Genomic DNA, 20,980 nt, shown 5'->3' on the forward strand with positions numbered 1-20,980 from the left:
GTAGCTAATATTTTATATTTACACTGTCGGATTGAGTGGACTAGTTAAACTTGGTTATTTAACAATATAGTCAGTGTTGTGACTATATGGTGTGGATGATCATCATCAACATTGGCATGACAGCCCTGTATGGGCCCTGGCCTCCTCAGAATTGCTTACCCTTCTTCTCTATTCAGTACCACAATCCTCTAGTTTTTTTATGCCCAACATTCTGATGTCATGCCACACACATTCTTCCCATCTCAATCTTGGTCTTCCCACTTTCCTAGTTCCTTCTGGATTGGTATTAAATACCTTCTTAATCATTCTGTTTTCACTGGCATGTACTTGGTGTCCAGCACTCAAGCCTTTTCACCTTTATGAATCTGATAATATCTTGTTCATTAAATGGTTTTTGTAAAGTGTCAACAATAGGATTATTATTGGATGTGTAACCAAAACAAGCAGTTATCAGTGCCATTGATTCTATTACTTTGTGAAACTAGATTTACGTGACATAGATTGACATCGCCTGAATATATCCACATGCTGCGTTCCTCACAAGAAATACACGGTACTTTGGTTGCAGGCATGTACACCATGCGACTGCTGGACAGCAACAACTCGAACAATGCCAGCAGTGTGGGAAGTATAGGCACAGCCCTACAACCATCAGAGGAGCGCATGGATGCATCAAGTGATAGTGCTGTAAGCTCGATGGGTTCAGAACGTGTCCCCTCATTGTCAGATGGAGAGTGGATGGAAACGGGCTCGGATTCTGGCCACACAACAGGAGATCACTATGCAATGGATTACCATGCAAGGTGTGTGCCTGAACAGTTGTGTAACAGAACAGGATGCAGCATCAAATTTGCTAGGCATGTGTGAGTCTTATTTTTATTTAGATCAAGTTGAGGACCACTGATTCTTCAATTCCTGACATTCAGAATTTTCAGATAACTGCTCAGCTTTGTACAGTAGCATGCAAGCCATCTGATCCATCAGAACCATAATAGTTACGAACACTAGCATGAATCATCTTGCCAAAACATTCTTTTGCTCTGCCTCCTTATATCAGTAGTGATCAAGGACATGGACCTAGAATAATTTTTTTAAATACAGTGATTGAGTGAAAATTCTCATTAAAAATGTGTCTGATGTCAATAGGGATAAGTAGTACTGTATGGTGCATTGTGAAGAAATGGCTGGTGTTATAAATTCTGATTACAGCAAAGAGATTGGTCTCATATAGAAATTCTCATTCTCAGCATTTTCCTGCAGTTTCATCTTGAACTGAAAATATAATTCAGATATGGCTTTAGTTGTACATTACATTAAAACACACTGTAACAGATGTCCCCTTCGATCTGTGTTTTATGCGTCAAACTCTGGAAACCTACTACCATGATGTACCACGTAGATGTGAAGACATAATTCTCTGAAAATATGAAATCATTTTTATGCCAGAGAGCTTTCCTACTAGGTAGAAAAGAGGTAGGTTTTGTGGTCTTGTAAGGAGGGCGTTGAGAGTTCATGAGACAGAGGGAGTGAGAAGACAAATGGCAATTGATTTAAAATGCTTTAGCACCAGATAAGAAGTGAACATTGCAATTTTCATCCTCAGAAATTCATCATCAGGTGATTAGCTTTGTATACACTTTTGGAATTGTTACAGGTTTATCAGAGAGTTAAGAGAATTCTTATAAATTCAACTAAAAATTGTTATATTTTCCTTCCTTTCCTTGTCTCTGTAATATCATGATTTGTATATTCTTGTTACAGCAAGTACAGGCCATATGACTACAGCTACTCAAGTCGCCAGCACACAAGTGCTGGAGTGGGCTCATCTGATGGCTCACATCGGATGCCTCCCATGGCTCAGAAGAAACATCATATGTTTGGCAAGCGTTGCTTCCAAGAACAAAGCTCAGGTAATACACAAGTCCTGATATGTTTTGTTATGAAATTCTGTTAACAGATTCAAAAATCATACACTAATACTACTTCCTACATAACAGCAGTGTTTTGTTTAACTAACTCCTTGAAACTGAGCCCTTTTGGGAAGGCCACCAGTTACACAGTTACTCGATAATTTCCCAACATTTTATGGAACCTGAAGGTTCATTACTGTGTTCACAAAAGCCCTCCACCAGTCCCTATGCTGAGCCAGATCAATCCCATCCATACCACGCCATCCTGTCCGTAGTGTTTTTTATTTAAGCTTACCATAATTTAAAACGATGGAAGATGGAGCAGGAACTTGATTTCCATGTTTGGTACAGAACAATTATTATTTAAATATTTTTGCAACATATTTTAATTATAAAGAGAAATCACTGTTATATTTGGAGATCACTGCTTTCTGGGATGGATGTGATGCCATGCAGTCCAGCAGGATACCTGTCATATCCCAGAAGACAGTTATCTTTATATTCATTGCTCTAAGACTCGCAGATCTATCTTGGCATTGTGTATGCTTTTAAGTGGTCTTTTGGGTGTTAAATTTGAGGGATTAAAATTAAAGACTTTGATACTTCCATCTATGCCCATTATATAATTATCAGAAATATATGCTTTTGCTACAGTGAAATTCCAGTGAAATTAATAATAAATTGGCAAAAATTTGAAGTTAGCAAATACCTTTTCTTTTTTCCTCAGCTGTATATATGTAAGGAAGGTAGCTAGTGTAATGTCACATGCACAGAATCAAAGCAGAAGTCTTTTGTAACAACAGCATGAATATGTATTTGGTGAAAACAGGTATACAAAATACAGCTTAGCTTGAAACAGAGTGAATGTTTCATGAAAGAACTAAATATACGAATAAAAAGGAACTTGAAAGTAGAAAACAAAACACTGTAATGGTAGCTAACAAACCCAAAATGGCATGCATATTATCGACCACCTTGAGGGGAAACCCCACTGATGGCGAACACAATAGAACTTACCTTCGTAGATGTCATGTGGGCCACCTGTTCACCTGGGAAGTGGCAGAGAGCCAAAACTGTTTAGAACAGAGAAACCAGACAAGAATTTAGAGTGAACCGCCCTGTTCGTTTTCACTGTGGATTTATTTAATGCATCTCATGTGACTTATTACTTCAGAACATGTGCAGTGAACAATATGATGATCACATATGTGAACAAAGCAAACAAATAACAAATACTGTTGTGCCCATATGAAAGCTATTACAGCAGAATGTTTCAAATATTTCAACAGCTTCACTCTGGTGTTCTAAATATAGTGACATAATGGTTGAAAGCTGGAATAGCGGAGTGAGAAGAGGCGACCATTGCTAGGCAACGACTGGTAAACAACAGCCATGATCCGATGTTTTCTATGCAGTCTGCACAGTTTTCTGTGCAGTCCATTCTGAAGCTGGATAATGTGGATCAACAGTACAAGCCAAACAGTTTAGAGTCTTGAGTTAGTTGTGAGACAGTCAGCCTGCCAGCAACGGTGTGAGCAAGGAGGCCAAAGAATCTCCATTGTTGGGAGTATTTAACAAGCAAAGAGGCTAGTGAAGATATAGAAGACTTTATATGAGCCATAATTACAGTGATCTTTATAGAGTATGGAAACTACTGAGAGTATTACAGATATTTGTAGATACAAGTTATAAACCTTCAATAAACCCAGTCTTCAATCCAAAACCTAAGTCCCTGGTCACTAGCACATGATAGTATTTGAAGTACAAGGGTTGGATAAAACATTGAATTGAATTGAATTGAATTTATTTACATTCTATAAATCCTAAGCAGGTTAGTACCTTTGGATACAGAACAAGTCAAAAGGTTACATACATAAGTACAGGCAATTTTAGCTTAAAATTAATATAACTAGGGTTTACATCATTCAAACACTGCTGTAACATGAAAGATGTGCATCAAGTGGCACTAGCACCATCTGTAGCTGATAGCAGAATTTCGGTTGAAGTAGTGCAGTGAGCGGCTCTGGTTGTGTTTCATTGAGTTGCATTGTGCTTCATCTTGAAGTGCAGGAGCCCAGTTCAGGTGCGCTAACAACATGTTTAAGAAACAAGATCAACGCTCCTGGCTAAAAATTGAAGTTGCACAAGGTCATAGTGCACAAAACTGTTATCAGGGACTGCGAGAAGCATGTGGTGATGCTGCTTGGCCATATCGCACAGTGGCACGATGGGTGAAATTGTTCTGTGAAGGGAGGGATGCTATTCAGGACAGCCATCGTTCAGGACAACCCCATGTTGACAACCACACAATTCAGCTTCTTGCTTCTTTGCTGGATGTCGATCGCTAATGGGCTGCATGGTAGTTAGCTGCTGAGGTAGGCATATGTCACAAAATCATGCTCCACATTCTGCACGATATTCTTGGATACTGCAGAATTGCAGCGCATTGGGTACCCCATACAATGTCCAAGGTGCAACAATGGCAACATTATGCAATTGCACAGGACTTGTTGGACCAGTACCAGAAGGAAGGTGACGACTTCCTTGGAAGGATCGTCACTTTGGACGAAACTTGGGCTCGTTCATACCAACTGCACTTGAAGCAACAATCAAATGAATGGAAGCATCCTTGCTCTCCTCATCCAAAGAAAGTATACCCTACACAGAGTAATGTGAAGGCGATGTTCATTGTGGCATGTGACATTGATAGAGTGATACTGCACCACACTGTACCTCAACGACAAACAGTAAACACTGCCTACTACTGCAATTTCCTGTGTAATCATCTTCGTCCAGCACTCAGGAGAAAGTGACAACACTTGTTGGCAACTAACCCCATCATCCTTCATGACAATGCAAGGGCTCATACTACTGATGCTGTCAAGGATCTCCTTCGCCGCTGGCAATGGGAGATACTGCAACGTCTGCCATACTCATCCGATATGAGTCCATGCGATTATGATCTCTTTGCCAAAATGAAAGAACAACTGCGAGGGACACATTACAACACGAGAGTAGATTATTTGTGCTGTAGGGCGGTCACTGCTAGACATCAACAGAAGTGGATGCGCTGATGGTGTACGATGCCTTCCACAAATTTGGCAGAAGTTGGTACATATGGGGCGCGATTATATTGAAGGAATGTAAGTGTGTTTACCTCAGGTAATAGTCATTTCAGAACTATAGAGGTGTTGCCACTACTTTTTATCCAACCTATATATAATATGTGACTTGAAATTATTCTTGTCCAGGAGGTTCATCATTAGGTAGCCATGGTACTACGCCTGGACTCCCTCCAACCCCAATCAAGTATGAGTATGGGGAGCCTGGTACAGGGGCTGTTGCTCCAGGAAATGCATTCAGTGGGGCTGTTGAAGGAGCAGTAGGACCCAAACCACCTGAGATGAAGTACAGTTGTAGCCTGGAATTTGCTCGACACCACTCAGGTAAACTGCAGTGATGCACTTGTAGTGATACAGATCAGGTTAAGGTCTCACCGTACATTAAGTTCAGTAGTTCAGGTGCAAGATTTTAAATTTAGGACTAATTGTATGAAACCTTTAAAAGCTGGTGACTAGAATTGTAAAATTCCATGTGTGGACATTAAATGGCCTGCTGCTGTATGTGGAGCAGTCTTTTAAATCAGCATTGTGTCTCATATAATCTCACAGTTTCATAGACCATTAGAACATGCACTTAGAAGTCCAGGAATATAAACACAAGGAAACTACATAAATATCTGTCATATGTTATCTAAATGGTATGGAAAGATTACCTCCCTGTCTCTATGAATGACAGGTGAAAATAACATGCCAGGGACAGTTGAAAACTGTTCTGGTTAAGACATACTCTAGTTAAGATGGACCTTCATTGCCTGTCATATATGTATCTTGCTTTATTTTATCGTATCTTTAGTTGGAATGTAGTACTTCTACCTGTAGTACCCATGCCCAGCAGTCTTAACCCACAGGGTTTAAAGTCATGTAAAAGATTAAAATATTCTCTGATTTAATCATGCTAACTGGTGTCATGATTAATTTTTCATGCAGACACACATTGTACTCTATATTGTTATACTAAATTGAAATACAGCATTTTGATCTTATTATCATCATCCTTTCCATTTATAAGGCCATTGAGACTTGTTATGGATGTTACAAAACATAATCTATCGTTTTAGAGGTCTTCCCATATGTGTTTCTCCCATTTCTCTGTTGTATAAATTCTGTTGTTTGTGGAATTATAGTTCTCTCATAATTTCTTCAATTCTTTTATGGTTGAAAAGAATATATCTCACAGTCCTCACAAATTTCATTGCTGCTGATACCAGTGCTCTTCCACAAGGTCTTAAGTCCATAATTCACTGCCATAAGATAATGTTGGTCTAGCAAGTGTCTTATAAATTTGTATGTCTGTAAACTAACGATGGTGTAAAGATCCTGGTGTATTGACAGAATTAACAATTTTTACAACCAAGCCTTTATCCTCTTAGAATAATTCTGTCCTATATAAGTAAAAGGATTGTCACATGAAATGGCAACCCTGTGGGCTGTGATGGGAAATGGATTTAGTAGGTAGTGTCTTCTCTTAGTTACAAGTGATTATAATCGATAGTTGTTTTCACTAGATATGGGTTCGAACTCCTGGATCACCTGGCATGCTGTTTTGTATAGCCTGTTAATGGACTGCCGGTGTTCCCAGCCTTAACTTAGCTATTGAGCATGCATGCTGTTTTCTGAAATACATACTTATCATGGCACTGTCTAGTAATGAACATCTCTGATATTTCTACACTTCAGACATTTTGAAGTTTATGAAACTTAGACATCTGTCACAGTATTGATTTGTTCCATTATCCTACCCCCAGTGCATTGATGTGTTTTGATCTCCTGAAAATGGGATTGCTTGAAAGTAATTTAAAAGTACATGTTGAGTGTGTGGGTGAAATCAAGCTTTATATAGGTTTCTTTGGCAGTAACTCACTTAGAAAGATAGGTATAATATGTCATAACTGGCTTGTTACAGATGGGAGACCTGTTCTTGAGCACATTCAGCACAACCACTCATACCATCTACCTCCTGAGAGTGCCGGTGCCTTGCAACGGCCTGTCACAAGAGATAAGCAGAAAGGTATATAACATGGTTTCAGAACTCATCAATTTTAAATGACCTGGTCTGTCGACATGAACGTTTACTGAAGTTCAGCTCAGGGTCAATGCAAATAGCAAAATTTATGACACAATATTTTATGAAAGTGTGAGATTTTAGGTTCTCTCAGGAGTGAAAATTATTTTGCAGTATTCTGGCATATGAGGCCATGGAATTCAGTGCATCTGTACTGACATTTTTGAGGAGCATGCTGCCTCTGTCTGCTTTCCTGAAGATTGAGGCAGCAGGTTCCTCCAAAATATTGGTACCTCTTTACTAACCTATGCAGCATCAGATCACAGAAGACTGTAATCTCATTTCTGTGAAAAACTTGAGATTCAATTTGCAGTCATAGCTAAATTCTCTTTCCACTATGATAATAGCTCTTGAAATATAAATGCACGCACATTAAGTTTGTTGTAACCATGTTAAGTAGATATCTGAATGAGTAGTCTGCTCCTCAAGACAGTAAAACTAAATGTTAGTCATGAATAATATGACAGAAATTACATACAAATGCTTGTAATCTTGTGGATCCTCATCACACAACTTTTTGTCATACTTTCAAAGAACAAAGTTGGCAAGGCTGTAACTAGCAGATGATGCTGAATAATGGACACACATTAAATTAAAAGTTTGTCAAGTGCATCCAAGCTTTGGCTACTAGATAATCCTAAACCAAGATATCATTCAGGTGTGTACAGTTATAAAAGGAATCTTTCCATTAATTAATTAAAATGTACATAACATTACATTGGAAATAATAACTTGGATACACATTGTAGGTAGAGGTTAGGCTTTGCTTGGAAGATACCATTCCTTTATATTATATTGAAACTATTAAAGAAAGGGCTGAGGAGTCAGAGTTTGAGAGGAAATCATAGAACTCTTATTCAGTTATATTTTAGAACATTAAATAACATTGTATGATGTACACTTGGAGTTTTAGTTTCGGGAAGCACATATTCCACATATACTTCATCAAGTCATATATTTTTGGCCTCACATAAAATTCAGAAAATGTATTTGGCCACCTGAGGTTGGATGTAAAACTGATCTTTCTTTTTATAACAGAAAAATTCCAAAAATATTCATTTTCTGTGCTGGTTACCTGAATCTGTTCCTGTGATACATAGTGTTGTATTGCTAAACTTTGTAGATTTTTCTCCCTTTGTGGAGTCATTTCCATTGTGGTGTGCATAAGTGTTTGATTTATTTCACACCTGTTTATGTAGTAAGGAATCTTGCTTTGCTCAAAGCAGGTTACACTGGCCATGCCTTAGAAGTGTCGTTGGCTTCTGCCATCCTTTTGTAAATTTCAGTGATGTGTTTGAATTTGAGTGTGCATGAACTCTATTACTTGTGACATAAATCTTAGTTCTCTGGATACCCTGTCATGGCAATGTAATAATGTAATAGATGTAGTATGATACTTGTGGGATTTGAGGTTCTCACATCAGTGGTTATGAAGAGTTCTGTCTAATGGGATGTAACACCATGTAGCCTGATGAAAGTCAGCCAGTGTTTTGGAGAATATGTCACCTCCATCTTTCAGACTGAAGAGTAATCCAAGCAAGAAAGCAGCCTCAGCTGCCAGCTTCATTTCAGTTTCTTGCATGGTCTACCCTTGGATCCTGAAGATGGAGGCACCATGTTTCTCCATTATATCAGTTGACTTTTAGTGGCCTTATATCCCAGAAGATAGAACTATTCAGTATAGTTGTCAGCATTAGTCTATATACGAGTAGTTATAGTCTTACTTATGAAGGGGCATGCAGTAGCATAGCTTGTGGAGGCACTATGCTACAAGCTGGAAGGTCGTGGGTTCAATTTCCAATGAGGTTGATTTTTTCAATTTACCTAATCCTTCCAGCCTCAATATGGCCCTGGGGTTGATTCAGCCTCTAACAGAAGTGAGTAGCAGGAAGATTCCTGAGGGATAAACAACAGCTGGCGAATAAGGCTGTCAACCTTACCGCCATATATGAGCCGATTGTCTAGAAGATGTGGGAGCCTCAACTCTCACACCCCTATGGGCTTTCATGGCGTGTTACAGGGACAGCTTTACCTTCTTTAACTTACTTATGTAAGAACCCAAAAGTTGTTGTCTTCTTAAGTTAACCATACACAAGACATGGCGTGAGGCTTATATTTGGTATGAATTTTGTGTTATTTTATCCAGGCCGAAAATCAGAGGAGGAGCATTTGAATAGAGATGAGAAGCGTGCACGATCAATGAATATTCCAATGACTGTGTCTGACATAATCAACCTTCCCATGGATGAATTTAACGAGCGATTATCCAAATATGATCTAAGTGAGGCGCAGCTCTCACTTATCAGAGACATCAGACGACGGGGCAAAAACAAGGTTTCTTACAATCTTTTATTCTTTTAGAGTTAAGAGTTGTTTGAAGTACAACACATTTTAAAATTAAAATGTGTGTTTGTATGTTGCTCTATTTGTTGCTTACAAGAAAGAAAGTTCTACATTTTTTGTATAAGAACAGTGTAGTCTAAACAGAAAGTTGTGCCTGCTCATATTTTACCATGATGGGCTCGGAGGAGGAGAACACAGAATTTAAAAGACTGATAGAATTAATCTGTATGGTAAAAGGTGGACAAATGATTAATTTTTCAACTATGCCAGTTGTGCAGTACCAGCTACTGTGAATTGTCTGACTCCAGATTCAGGCGCTGTATTTGAAAAGCTAATTACTGATTTGCATAGAAGTTTATGTGCCCTTGCTAGCAACACTTTTCATATGACACACTCAATCTTTCTTGTTCCAGGTGGCTGCACAGAACTGCCGCAAACGTAAGCTGGACCAAATCTTGACTCTAGCTGATGAAGTGAAGGAAATGAGAGATCGGAAGAATCGCCTGATTAGGGAGAGAGACTTCAGGTTGGCCGAGATACAGCGAGCCAAGGAGAAATTCAGCCAACTTTATAGACATGTCTTCCAAGTAAGTTTATATTTGAGATTTCAGCACGATACTGTTCTTTGCCCCCTAAAGGTGAAGCTATCCCTGTAAAAGGCTGTGAAGACCCGTAGGGTTGTGGGACATTGAGGCTCACACATTTTCTCCAGACAGTTGGCTCACAGATGGCAGTAAGGTTGTCAGCCTTATGCATCAGCTGCCCTTTACACTCCAGGAAGATTCCTGGTACTCTTTACCCTCTACCTCGTTTATTTTCTTGAGATTGAACCTCTCGGTATGAACGCTGTGCATTGTTTGTTTACTCACTGCCAGTCTGTCCCTAACTTTTGCCACCACCAGATAGTGGTCAGTATCACAATCTGCTGCCCCAAACTATCAGACATCAAGTATGATTGAATGCTGTCTCCTATATATCTAAATAGATGACCAAGTAAATTTATGAATATTTGATGTGGGAATGTTGGACAGTAAGATTTTGGATGCGACAAAGTTTACTACTCTAACTTCATTATCATTAATAATTTCGTGTGAAATCTCATTCCTAATTGATGGTTTGAAAATGTTCTCCCTACCTACTTTGGCATTGAAATCTCCAAACAACACTTTCATATGGTATTTACGAAATTTATGAAATGTGTTTTCCCGTTCATTGTAGGACCCGTCCTAACCCGTCCTTCAGTTTTATCTTGTGTTTGGAGCATGAACATTCAGAATAATGATGTCACACCAGTGACCTCTTAGTATTATGTATGACATCCTATCACTAACGAACTCTACCCTCATAACTGCTGATGTGATTCTCTTATGTATAAAAAACAACCTATACCTGATTCATGATTCTAATTCCCCTTTCAATAGAAAATCACATATTTGTATGACCTCCAGCCTATCTGACCTCCTGTACTCCCACTAAGTCTAACTTAAAGCACAATAGACCACTGTAGGTCACAGTGCAGGGGCTGAGAAGGCCCACCCCTTATACATTCATACATACAAGTCTAACTTATATTTTGAGATTTCTTTCGCTTAGGTCATTTATCCAAAGAATCCATCCAGGACCAAGGCTTCTTGTCATCTTTCATAAAAAGCTTATTTTTTTACAGTGAGTAGTTGTTAGCCCTACAGCCAAACCCAAAGCTTGGGGACCACTCGTCGGCTTTCTGTGACTTCTTATTCAATATATTTACATCTACCCTCCATATCTAGAGACCGTCTCCTCCATCCACCACCTGATGACGAACCAAGCCATGGTGACAAGGGACTTATCTAACATGGAGAGTGGTCAGTTTCACACACTGGCTGCTTTACCTCTAGAAAAGGAGCCCCCAGTAGCCATTGGATAGGAGGCTGGATAGACCACAGACCCGGCCTGAATGATGTGAAGAAGAGAAGAATGATTCGAATGCCAGTCCCTTGGCTGTCCAGCCCAATACTAACTGCACTATCCCAGCTCCTATTTGTGCTTAGATGCAAAGGAACATCTGGAGAGACATGCAGAAATCTCTAAAGTGTTTAGCAGAACAGAAAAGAATGTACTCAGGATTGATGAAGCTGAACTTTATTTCTTAAATCTCTGAATAGAATCATGAAAACAGTGTGATGATGTGCAAGATAACTTTAAATCTTGATATTCATGCTTCCTTAAGGGGACATGATTCTTCACAAATTTTTATTTTCTCAGTCTGTTAAACAGTTTAAGAAATAAAGTAACATCACTTGCAACATCGCAAGAAAATATTTGTTATGCTAGGGGTCTGTGTACTCAAAATTCTCTCATGTTGCCATGACATCCAGTATTAAAGAAGTACAAAATACAAGTTTTGAGAATCTCCTGTAGTGTGAGCCATGATAGTGCTGTTGGTATAGTGACTGGCCATAGACTGGAGGGCTAAGCATTTGGAGTTGAGTCCTTTTAGAGCTAAGATTTTTCTCGTTTCCATGTCATCCAGACCAGCTCTGGGGCCCATCCTTCCCAGGGGTGAAGCGGCCCTGGCGTGAAGCTGATTACCCACTTCCAACTAGGGCTGAGATTATGAAAACGTTTGTCTATACATGCACTCCACCATATGTCTTCATGGCATAGTGCTTAATTAGTTAAGCACAGGGTTAACTTATTTGCTTTAAGAAGCTTCTGTAAATACACAATTTTCATGAAAATGATAACAGGCTGTCACTAGCCAATCCACCTACAGCCAGCATCTGCAGTGCTCTATCAGCACACTGTGTTACATTAATAATATGCAGTATAATTACACTTTTGTTCTACAGAGAAGTAGCACTCATTATAGCAAAGTTCTCACTAATTGCAGTGTTCATATTGTGCTTAAAAATTATAGTCACTTATTTCTACAGCACCTGCGAGATCCTGATGGTAACCAGTACTCTCCATATGAATATAGCCTACAGCAGTCTGCAGATGGAAGTGTCCTCCTGGTACCCCGCACTAATTCCTCAGCCATGCTGGAGCCAGAATTATCACGGCAGAAGCACAAAGAACATGATCCTCATCACAAAGAGTGATCCCAAGTGTGTGGTTGAGCAATCCCTGCTCTACATTGTACAAGCGGCTCAACTTTCTGAAGTTATATTTGTATTTAGTTTGTACTACATCAGCTGGAAAATATGTTTTGTACAAACTGTTTTATCACAGGAATTTTAAACATGATGGTTTGAAAGCTGAGACTATAATAGAGACTATAATACTTAGAATAAATACAGGAAGGACGTCAAATATACTGCATTTTGGATATCTCCATAATCCAAGAAATGTTTTAAATGTAACATCTTCTGAATATTGAGATCCCTTTAAACTTCATTCAACTCCTAAAAATTTTGTAAGGTACCTATTTTATGCATTTAACATTTAGACGTTGTACATTATCTTTGTATAATGAAAATCACAACGAAAGACTGCAGAGGTAATTGAAAGGAAAGAAGCATTAATTTTATATATTAGAATTCATATAAATTTTTGTACTGCTACACTTACCTACATTCATTAAAATTATAAAGCGTGTATTGATTGCTTTGACTTCTTTCATGTTTATATGCCGTATTTACTCATATAATTGTCCCCAATTTTTTCTCCATCTTCTTTTTACAGATTTTTTTCCCTTATAACAAGAAAGTGGTTATGTAAAGTGAATAAAGCCTACTGGTGATGGAATTGTAAAATATTTGTTTTATGTATATATGTGTGTTTTATATATATATATATATACACACACACACACACACAGAGACATGCGATACAGAATATAGTTTAAATTGTGCTATGTAATTACTATATTGCCAGCATAATGTTACACTTTCATTTACTACAGATGCCTCTGTCTTTCATGTGTGACCAACACAGTACACAGCATCATTACTACTTCTTGCGCTTCCTTTAGTATATGTTTTTCTTCAAGAAAGGCTGACAGAGCTGAGGGACACACATAGTTGCCTCAATAATGAATGTTCTGATGTTGGTAATTGTGATTTATGAAGAATTGACACTCGAGTGTGAAGATTTTTGTTATTATCCTTTTCCTGGCCATCATTAGGAAAGTCACAGAAGTGGACACCATTGCATATTGAAAGTTCCAGCAGCAGCATCAGTTAATGAGAACATGCATTAGTGAAGATGAGCATGAGGGTGATGCCTGAACCACATAACCACATTTCAGGACACAGTAGGTTGACTCTTGTGGTCATTCATTGCACTGCAAAAGAAGACCGATTTGAAATGGTGAGAGAGAAGGGGAAGAGGGACTGCAGTTTAAATAGTAGAAGGAATTGTACTGGTGACTCTGTTACCCATGCCAATTTTGAGTACAGAGTTGGGCAATGAGATCCGTCCATCCATAAGTCCACTGGAAAGGGAAGAGAGTGGTATGCAACAGAGATTCATTTATGTGGTACAAAAATTTCCTGCCTATAAAATGGGTATGGAAGCTACTTGATGTAATCAATTACATGAGTAAATATGGTATTTAGTTCCACGAAAAATAAACCAGTGGCTGCAGTTATTTTGTATGACATCTGCTTCTTAATTTGTAGTAAACTGTTTCCTTTTTCATATGTGGACATAAGTGTGTTTGTTATATGTTGTGACTGTGCTGTGATGACATACTCTGTTGTACAGTTGGCTTTGTAGCAAATTTGTAACCAAGAACCATTTCTTTGGTTGAAATTGAAACGTGAACGAAGATGAATCTGTCACTTCTGTGACGATTTTTGTCAATATAGAAGCTTGTATTTGGTTAAAACCATAGTATGAGGTTGTGATTTTCTCTCCAGTAATAAATTGGGCATTAACATTATGGAACTTCTTTTGGCTTATTTTGGACTTCATCCATTGTCTAGTATGTAAAAGACAAAAGACCCACGATGTTTCGGAGACTGGATCTGTCTCCATCTTGAGGTGGGTAGGGAAGGATAAACCTACTCAGTTGGGTCCGTTAGAAAGAGCTAGTCTCAATCATCACGTCGTGGTCTTTTCCATACCAGACGATGGATGAAGTCCAAAATAAGCCAAAAGAAGTACAGTATGCACCATCGTCAGAATCCTTTCAAGTCTAACATTATGGAACATAGCAATGCCAACATGCAAGGTGTGTTTTCACACAGGTTGACTGAGTGAGAATGTATGCATTCATGAGTGCATAATCAGTGCACGCAGAGCTGTCAGTTCTGTCCACACTAATTATGTATACAGTTTGTTGTAGTGTATATATATATATATATTCAGGTTCTTAAGTCCTGTTCGAGCAGTGTAGGTTACAAAGTTATGCTATCCTGTTCCAACTTGTGGGACACAAATTTGTAAGTACATGTAGTGTCATTAAATGCAGCCAGTGTGAAGTATCTACAATGCTTGTAGTTTCCAGCAAGTTGGCTTGCATCTCAGTATGCCTTAACTGTGTTTGCACTTACCCAGCAAGTTATTGAAGATGTTTTGTTTATAAAATTGCAGGATTGTTTTTCAGTTAATTACTTTTTAAATAATGGCAGTTATTATTGTATAAATGGAAAAGAATTGTGAATATACAGATATTTTTATAACTGAAAGGAATAATATTACAGGTGATGCTGATTACTGTTTTATGTATATATTGAGGTAGTTACTTTTTTTTAAATAAATAATGGATAACTTTCAGGGTGGTAGACATTTCAGTTTTATGTGGCAAGGGCTGTATTATATTGGTAGTTCATTTCTAAGAGATAACACCAGCTATATGTTTGAGATTACTTGAAGTTGAAAGTATGTAGTAAGTAAGAAGTACAGACATCTTCAGAGATTTATAATCATATTATTTTATATAGTTTTCTAATACTTCAGTTGTCTTCAGTCATGTCATAATAATGGGGCATGCTCTTTTTACATAAATAACAATTAGGAACATCCACAGAGAATACAATGGAAGTCACAGGAGACAAGATGGAACTAAAGTTCATATTCAGAAAGTCAGTCTTATTTCAACATTCATCTTATATAAACAGAAAATATATGAATTTCATTTAGTGAATAATTTTTTTAATTGTGTGACATTTTCAAACAAGGAACTGTTGCTATCTGCAGGCCGCTGAACTAATTGTTCCTTAAACACAGTTTCCAAGGTCTGGTTCTTCCATCATTTTCTCTTTGGATCCTTGTTCTGTTAAGTACTTCTCTCTTTCATTGTCTGCTATGTATTGAGTAAGATAAATGTGATACACATGGGCCTACACATGATTTGCGGGTGAATTGTATAAAAACTTAGTTTATTTCTAGAGGTGAACATTTTTCTTAAAATGCAGGTGGATCTCAAAAACAACAGTAATCTGCTCTTTTCTTCATTGTATTTGGACAACATTATGAAAATGTTAACCTCAAGAAGTTCTTTGCTGTACTGTCATGAGTACAAGTAATTTAGTATGTAAGATTTGAGGCTTTCACGGCGGTGACTATGAAGAAAGCAGTCTTCTGGGATTTGGCACCGTGTATATGTAGTGTTAACCACATAACACCACATATACACGGTGCCAAATCCCAGAAGACTGCTTTCTTCAAGTAATTTAGTAAGTTCTGCTCACACAGTCCTTGTGCCAAACAGCTTTTCAGCACAGTGCATCAGAATTAGTAATGTGTGGTTTTATTATTATGAGATGCTTAAAATACTTGAGCAATCAACTGCTCTTAACTTGGTCTTCTTGGGTATCAATTCATGTATTGTTATGCAAGACACTGAATGTTATTCCAAGGGTGATTTAGTCTTTCTTCTCCTTGGTTTCTCTCCCACCAAGAGAAGGTGGTTTATATTAAATGGGGAGAATGCTTGCAGCAAGCACTTATACCAAGTGCTCCTAACATGATGAGGAATATACCCTACATAAACACTTCTGATCGTGGGAATCAAAAGCACTGGTACTGTTGCCCTTAATTGCCTACATTTTATTGTGATGCATGTGCACACAGTCCAAGAAGCCTAACCCTAAATTTTTGTCAATACAGATGCTGTTACCTACTATTTAAAACCTGACTGTCAGCACTGTAGTATGTGAGAGACTTAAGCCCTCTAATTGTGGATGACAAAGGTTAATCGCCAAAGGCTCAATAAAATAAAAATGCATTGTCATTTTGTCATATTCTTTTATGTTGTTTTAATGTCTGACAGATACAATGTATGATAGTGTGATTATTTTTCTCATAAAAAATTATCAAAGCCCACGTATTTGAAATTGTTGTGCCTGTCTTTTGAATAAAACAGATTTCTACCATATTGCTTTGTTTTTCTGTTAACTCTTAAAGGGTGTGGGATGAATTTTTTAACTATAAAAATGCAATATTTAACTTGAATTTCCATTTAAGTTTCATGTTACATTCATACTACAAAAGGGAATCATATTATTGACTCCACACACACTTCTAAAAATTGTCAGTAAGTTAAATTTTTTAAACGTCTTCAAATAATTGCATTCCATATGCATGAACTGAAGATGAAATTAACCTTAGTACTTGGAAATCAATTTTCCTTACTTTATTTGAGGGTGGTGAGTGACTATCAAGATTAATTCTGAATTATCATGTTTGTCACAGTGATCAGTGGATGTGGTTGACAGGAGTGTATTAACCCTGAATCTCAGGAAAATGTAACCAATAGTTACATCTTTTAAATGCTTCAGCAAAGTTTTGTATTGTTACCAATGTTTTGGATGAAGTCTCTTTCTCTGTGTCAGAAAATCCAGTAATTTTCATATAGCAATCTAGTCATATGGCAACCTATTCTCCAGAATATCTTCTACAATTATGCTTTAATGATTAAGGGGACAGGTTAAGTATTGTGTTTTAGTAAGAAAACATTGTCTGTGAAGGAAATGAATGAAAGTGTGTTCTCTGAAAGAGTACATTTATTTTGGAAGTACATTGTCAATAGTATTCACATGGAATCACAGCAGTGACAAATTTCATAGAAATATTTCTTAAAACGTAGCACACTATAATAAAATTATAACATGAATTGATATTTATCTAATTAATTTAAATTAATGCATGGATATATTTTGAACTGAAGGTGTCACCATAAGAGGTGTTTTTGGTATATTTGCTGAAGGTTATTTCATGATGGATTGTTTACTCTAAAAATTTATGTTAAGAAAATATTGATTCAATTTCTTTAATAGAGTCCGTCACAACACAACAATATAAAAGTCAAGGCTATGTATGTATGAAGGAAGGGGTAGGCCTTCTCGGCCCTTGCACTTAGACCTCAGTGGTTTATTGTGCTTCCCCTTTTTTAATTATTCCCTCAGCAACCCCACACTTCGGATGAAGTGCAGGATTTTGGACGTGGGGGCGTCGAAATAGTCACTTGGTTCCATAAAGTACTGACCCAAGTGACGTAGTCTTAAATAAGCTAAAGCCTCACATTCACACAGGACGTGTGTAACAAGTCAAGGCTAAAATTAGCTACAAACTGATTTGATTATATAGAATATCACATGAAGAGTTTTAACCTTATTTTATGTCATAACTTTCGTTTTAATAAGTTTATAGTTCATTGTACTTTTATACCATGTATTTTATAATGTATTATCAATTATCCAGCTTAACCATCACAATTGCAGTTCAGTAGTGTGTGTGAATATGGTAATCATGTGTTTGCCTGATGATGGCTTTATGAGCTGAAACATGTAGCCAAGCTAATTTTAGCCTTGACCTTTATATTGTTGTGTTGTGACAGATTCTAACAAAGAAATTGTGTGTAGTAACACAACAGGATGCACGAAATGAAAATTAGAAACATTGATTATTATTGTAATTCAATGGTGTTTGCCCAAGTTTCACATTTACTTTTTACTACAATGGTACACAATCAAACTTAAAAAATAAATCTTAGAAATGCACTGGTTTTCAAGTTGATGGGCCAAACACTGTCTCCCTATTATGCATTCAGTTTTTGCACCTTGTGCAGATAATGAACAAAGCCATTAATACTTTGCTATGCTGTTTCTGTATCCTCCATGTTACTTGTGCATGGTGAGCAGTCCGTTCCCTTTTTTCTTTCTGTTTTTGTGTCCTCCATACTGTTGCTGGAACTGCTGAAGAATTTAGACAAATTATAGTTAACAGCAGAAGGAGAATAAGTGATCACAGACAACAGGCAGTGGCTAGTCCTCTAGCTCTGAAATATGATATGGGGCTAAAATGCCATTACTGTAAAGTACTAGTGTTATGACCTATCACAAAAAACTCTGATTCTGGACATACATAAATGTAGGAAATTTGAAATGGATTCAAAATTTCTGTTGGAAAACTTAAAAGGAAACAACTACTTCAGATATATGACCATGAATGGGAGCATAATATTTAAATTTATCATGCAGAGATAGGATATAAAGAAGTGAAATGAAGTCAGCTGGCTGAGGATAGAATCAGTGGGGTCTGATTTCCTTAAAAAAATTATTTGTTGTACAGCCAAATAACTAACAGATGCTCAAGGATGACCTTATACCATATTGTCATTTTATTGGTTCGATTTTTGAAGATTTATAGATAGCTGAATGAAAGTAGTCAACAATTTTCTTACTTAAATAATGATTGATTATTCCGTGATTGAAATATGTTTACTGTTTCTTCTGATTTTATAATAGACTGTTCATACAGATAATCATTTGCAATTATATTAAATTATTATTGGTTAATTTTCTCAGAAATTATATTCATTAGTAGTTTTAACATTTTATTTACAGGTTGTGGGTTACCAATATTAGACATTCAGATTTTTAAGGTGGAACAAAATTTAGAATCTCACCGTGTTAATACTGTTGCATTATACAGGTCACATATTATCAGTAGGATAGTGATATCAAGAAGTCCATGATGTGGAAGGTGTGTGGCTAGGAAAGGGAGATGAGGAATGCATACAGAATTTTATTAAGGATGCCTCATTGAAAATATCCACTTGCAAGATTAAGAATGATGATTCTTGGGGACATTGGTTGTGAGGACTGTAGATTGATGAAAGTGGTTCAGAAGCATGTCCAATGATAGGTTCTAGCATGGCAATATTGAATCTGTGGTTCATTTGCTACATGGCAGTGTGAAATATTTCCATTAGGACATGTTATTCATGCCATTTATGTGGTATGCAGCAAATATTTTATGATGGAAATTTATGGATATGGAAGTATGCTTGTTCGGTTGTGGGGAGGCAAAATAACACACATCAATTTTCTTCCAGCTACTTTAATAGCTATTGCAATTTAGTTCTGGTGACAGTGCATACAGTTCATTCTTTGTCCTTTTCAAAAGACAAAAATTTTGATTCATAACCAACAGCATTCTAATGAGGGTGGCCATGGCCTCCTCCTGGCTGGTTAGGCTTTCTTTTGCCCCCAGGTTGCTGCTGAGATTTCCTTCCATTCCCAAGGTAATTGTTCTGAGGTCTGATTCCAGGATGATTGTTTGTTGGCGCATTTGGTCTGGGTCTGGAAACTTGTGGTTTCTGCAGGCTAGTAGCGCGTTTTGCTCTTTGCTCAGGCTCTTCTGCAATTGTTGATAAAGGCCGTCGGAGGAATGAAGAGTCCTTGGTGGCTCCCACTTTCTTTGATTCTTTGTCTTGCTCAACGTGACGCCTGCAAATATGTCAGGTTTAATAACATATATGTATTACAAACACCACTGTTGTAGTACATTTTACAGGTAGAAAAGATGGTCCTGGTAGAGTAAATAATATTTCCATGTAATTGTTTTCCTAAAGATGTCACTTTTTTATGAGGTCTTTAGTTTAATGTGAATAAAATGAGCAATTAAAGGGCTTGTGAGGTAGTGTCCATCCGTACATACGTTTGAACTTCAAAACTACTTAAAGTATTGATCATTGGTGTATTTAACAGCACCTGTATAACTGTAGGAACCATGTATTATTGAATACTTCAAAATACTCTCCCAGAATATCTCTGGAGAGATTGAGGAAAGCCATGAAATCCCTCTGTCATGATAGCTAGTTTAGGGGCCGAGATTAGACACGGGATCTCCTGAATATAACACAAGAGTGCTTACCACTTGATATCAACATTCAGTAATCGTGATTGAATTGAATTGAATTTATTTACATTCTATAAATCCTAAGCAGGTTAGTACCTTTGGATACAGAACAAGTCAAAATGTTACATACATAAGTACAGGCAATTTTAGCTTAAAAATTAATATAACTTAATTTTACATCATTCTCTATTTACATTGAAGTATTCATCTAAAGAGTAGAAGGAATGAGCATGTAGATAATTCTTTAACTCTGATTTAAACTTTTTAGTATCATTGCCCAAGTTTTTAATACTTTGTGGCAGATTGTTGAACACTTTTATGCCAGTAAAGTAGACTCCTTTTTGATATACTGATAAAGTTGATGAGGGTAGGTGGAAGTTGTATTTTTGTCTAGTATTCATGTTATAGACATCAGAATTTAATTTGAATTTATCTTTGTTGTAAACAACAAATAGGAGAAGCGATAATAT

At 37.2% G+C, this 20,980-nt stretch overlaps 2 protein-coding genes across 4 annotated transcripts in view; one reads left to right on the forward strand and one right to left on the reverse strand.

Annotated features, from left to right (window-relative positions):
- LOC111861951 (segmentation protein cap'n'collar) overlaps positions 1 to 14,379 on the forward strand; it is a 279,153-nt gene extending 264,774 nt beyond the window's left edge. For all 3 annotated transcript variants that reach the window (XM_023846943.2, XM_023846942.2, XM_023846944.2), the window contains 7 exons: positions 569 to 803; positions 1,762 to 1,910; positions 5,162 to 5,356; positions 6,936 to 7,040; positions 9,241 to 9,428; positions 9,851 to 10,024; positions 12,353 to 14,379. In XM_023846943.2, coding sequence (XP_023702711.1) covers positions 569 to 803; positions 1,762 to 1,910; positions 5,162 to 5,356; positions 6,936 to 7,040; positions 9,241 to 9,428; positions 9,851 to 10,024; positions 12,353 to 12,520 — 1,214 coding nt within the window. In that variant the 3' untranslated portion in view covers positions 12,521 to 14,379. The remainder of the gene's footprint in view (positions 1 to 568; positions 804 to 1,761; positions 1,911 to 5,161; positions 5,357 to 6,935; positions 7,041 to 9,240; positions 9,429 to 9,850; positions 10,025 to 12,352) is intronic.
- A 5,319-nt stretch (positions 14,380 to 19,698) lies between these two features.
- The window catches only part of LOC111861984 (nucleolar protein dao-5), a 16,816-nt gene continuing 15,534 nt past the window's right edge, over positions 19,699 to 20,980 (reverse strand). The window contains exon 5 of the mRNA XM_023846994.2: positions 19,699 to 20,098. Coding sequence (XP_023702762.1) covers positions 19,807 to 20,098 — 292 coding nt within the window. The 3' untranslated portion in view covers positions 19,699 to 19,806. The remainder of the gene's footprint in view (positions 20,099 to 20,980) is intronic.

Source organism: Cryptotermes secundus, unplaced genomic scaffold (genome assembly GCF_002891405.2).
Source record: "Cryptotermes secundus unplaced genomic scaffold, Csec_1.0 scaffold181, whole genome shotgun sequence".
Classification (NCBI taxonomy): Eukaryota; Metazoa; Arthropoda; class Insecta; order Blattodea; family Kalotermitidae; genus Cryptotermes; species Cryptotermes secundus.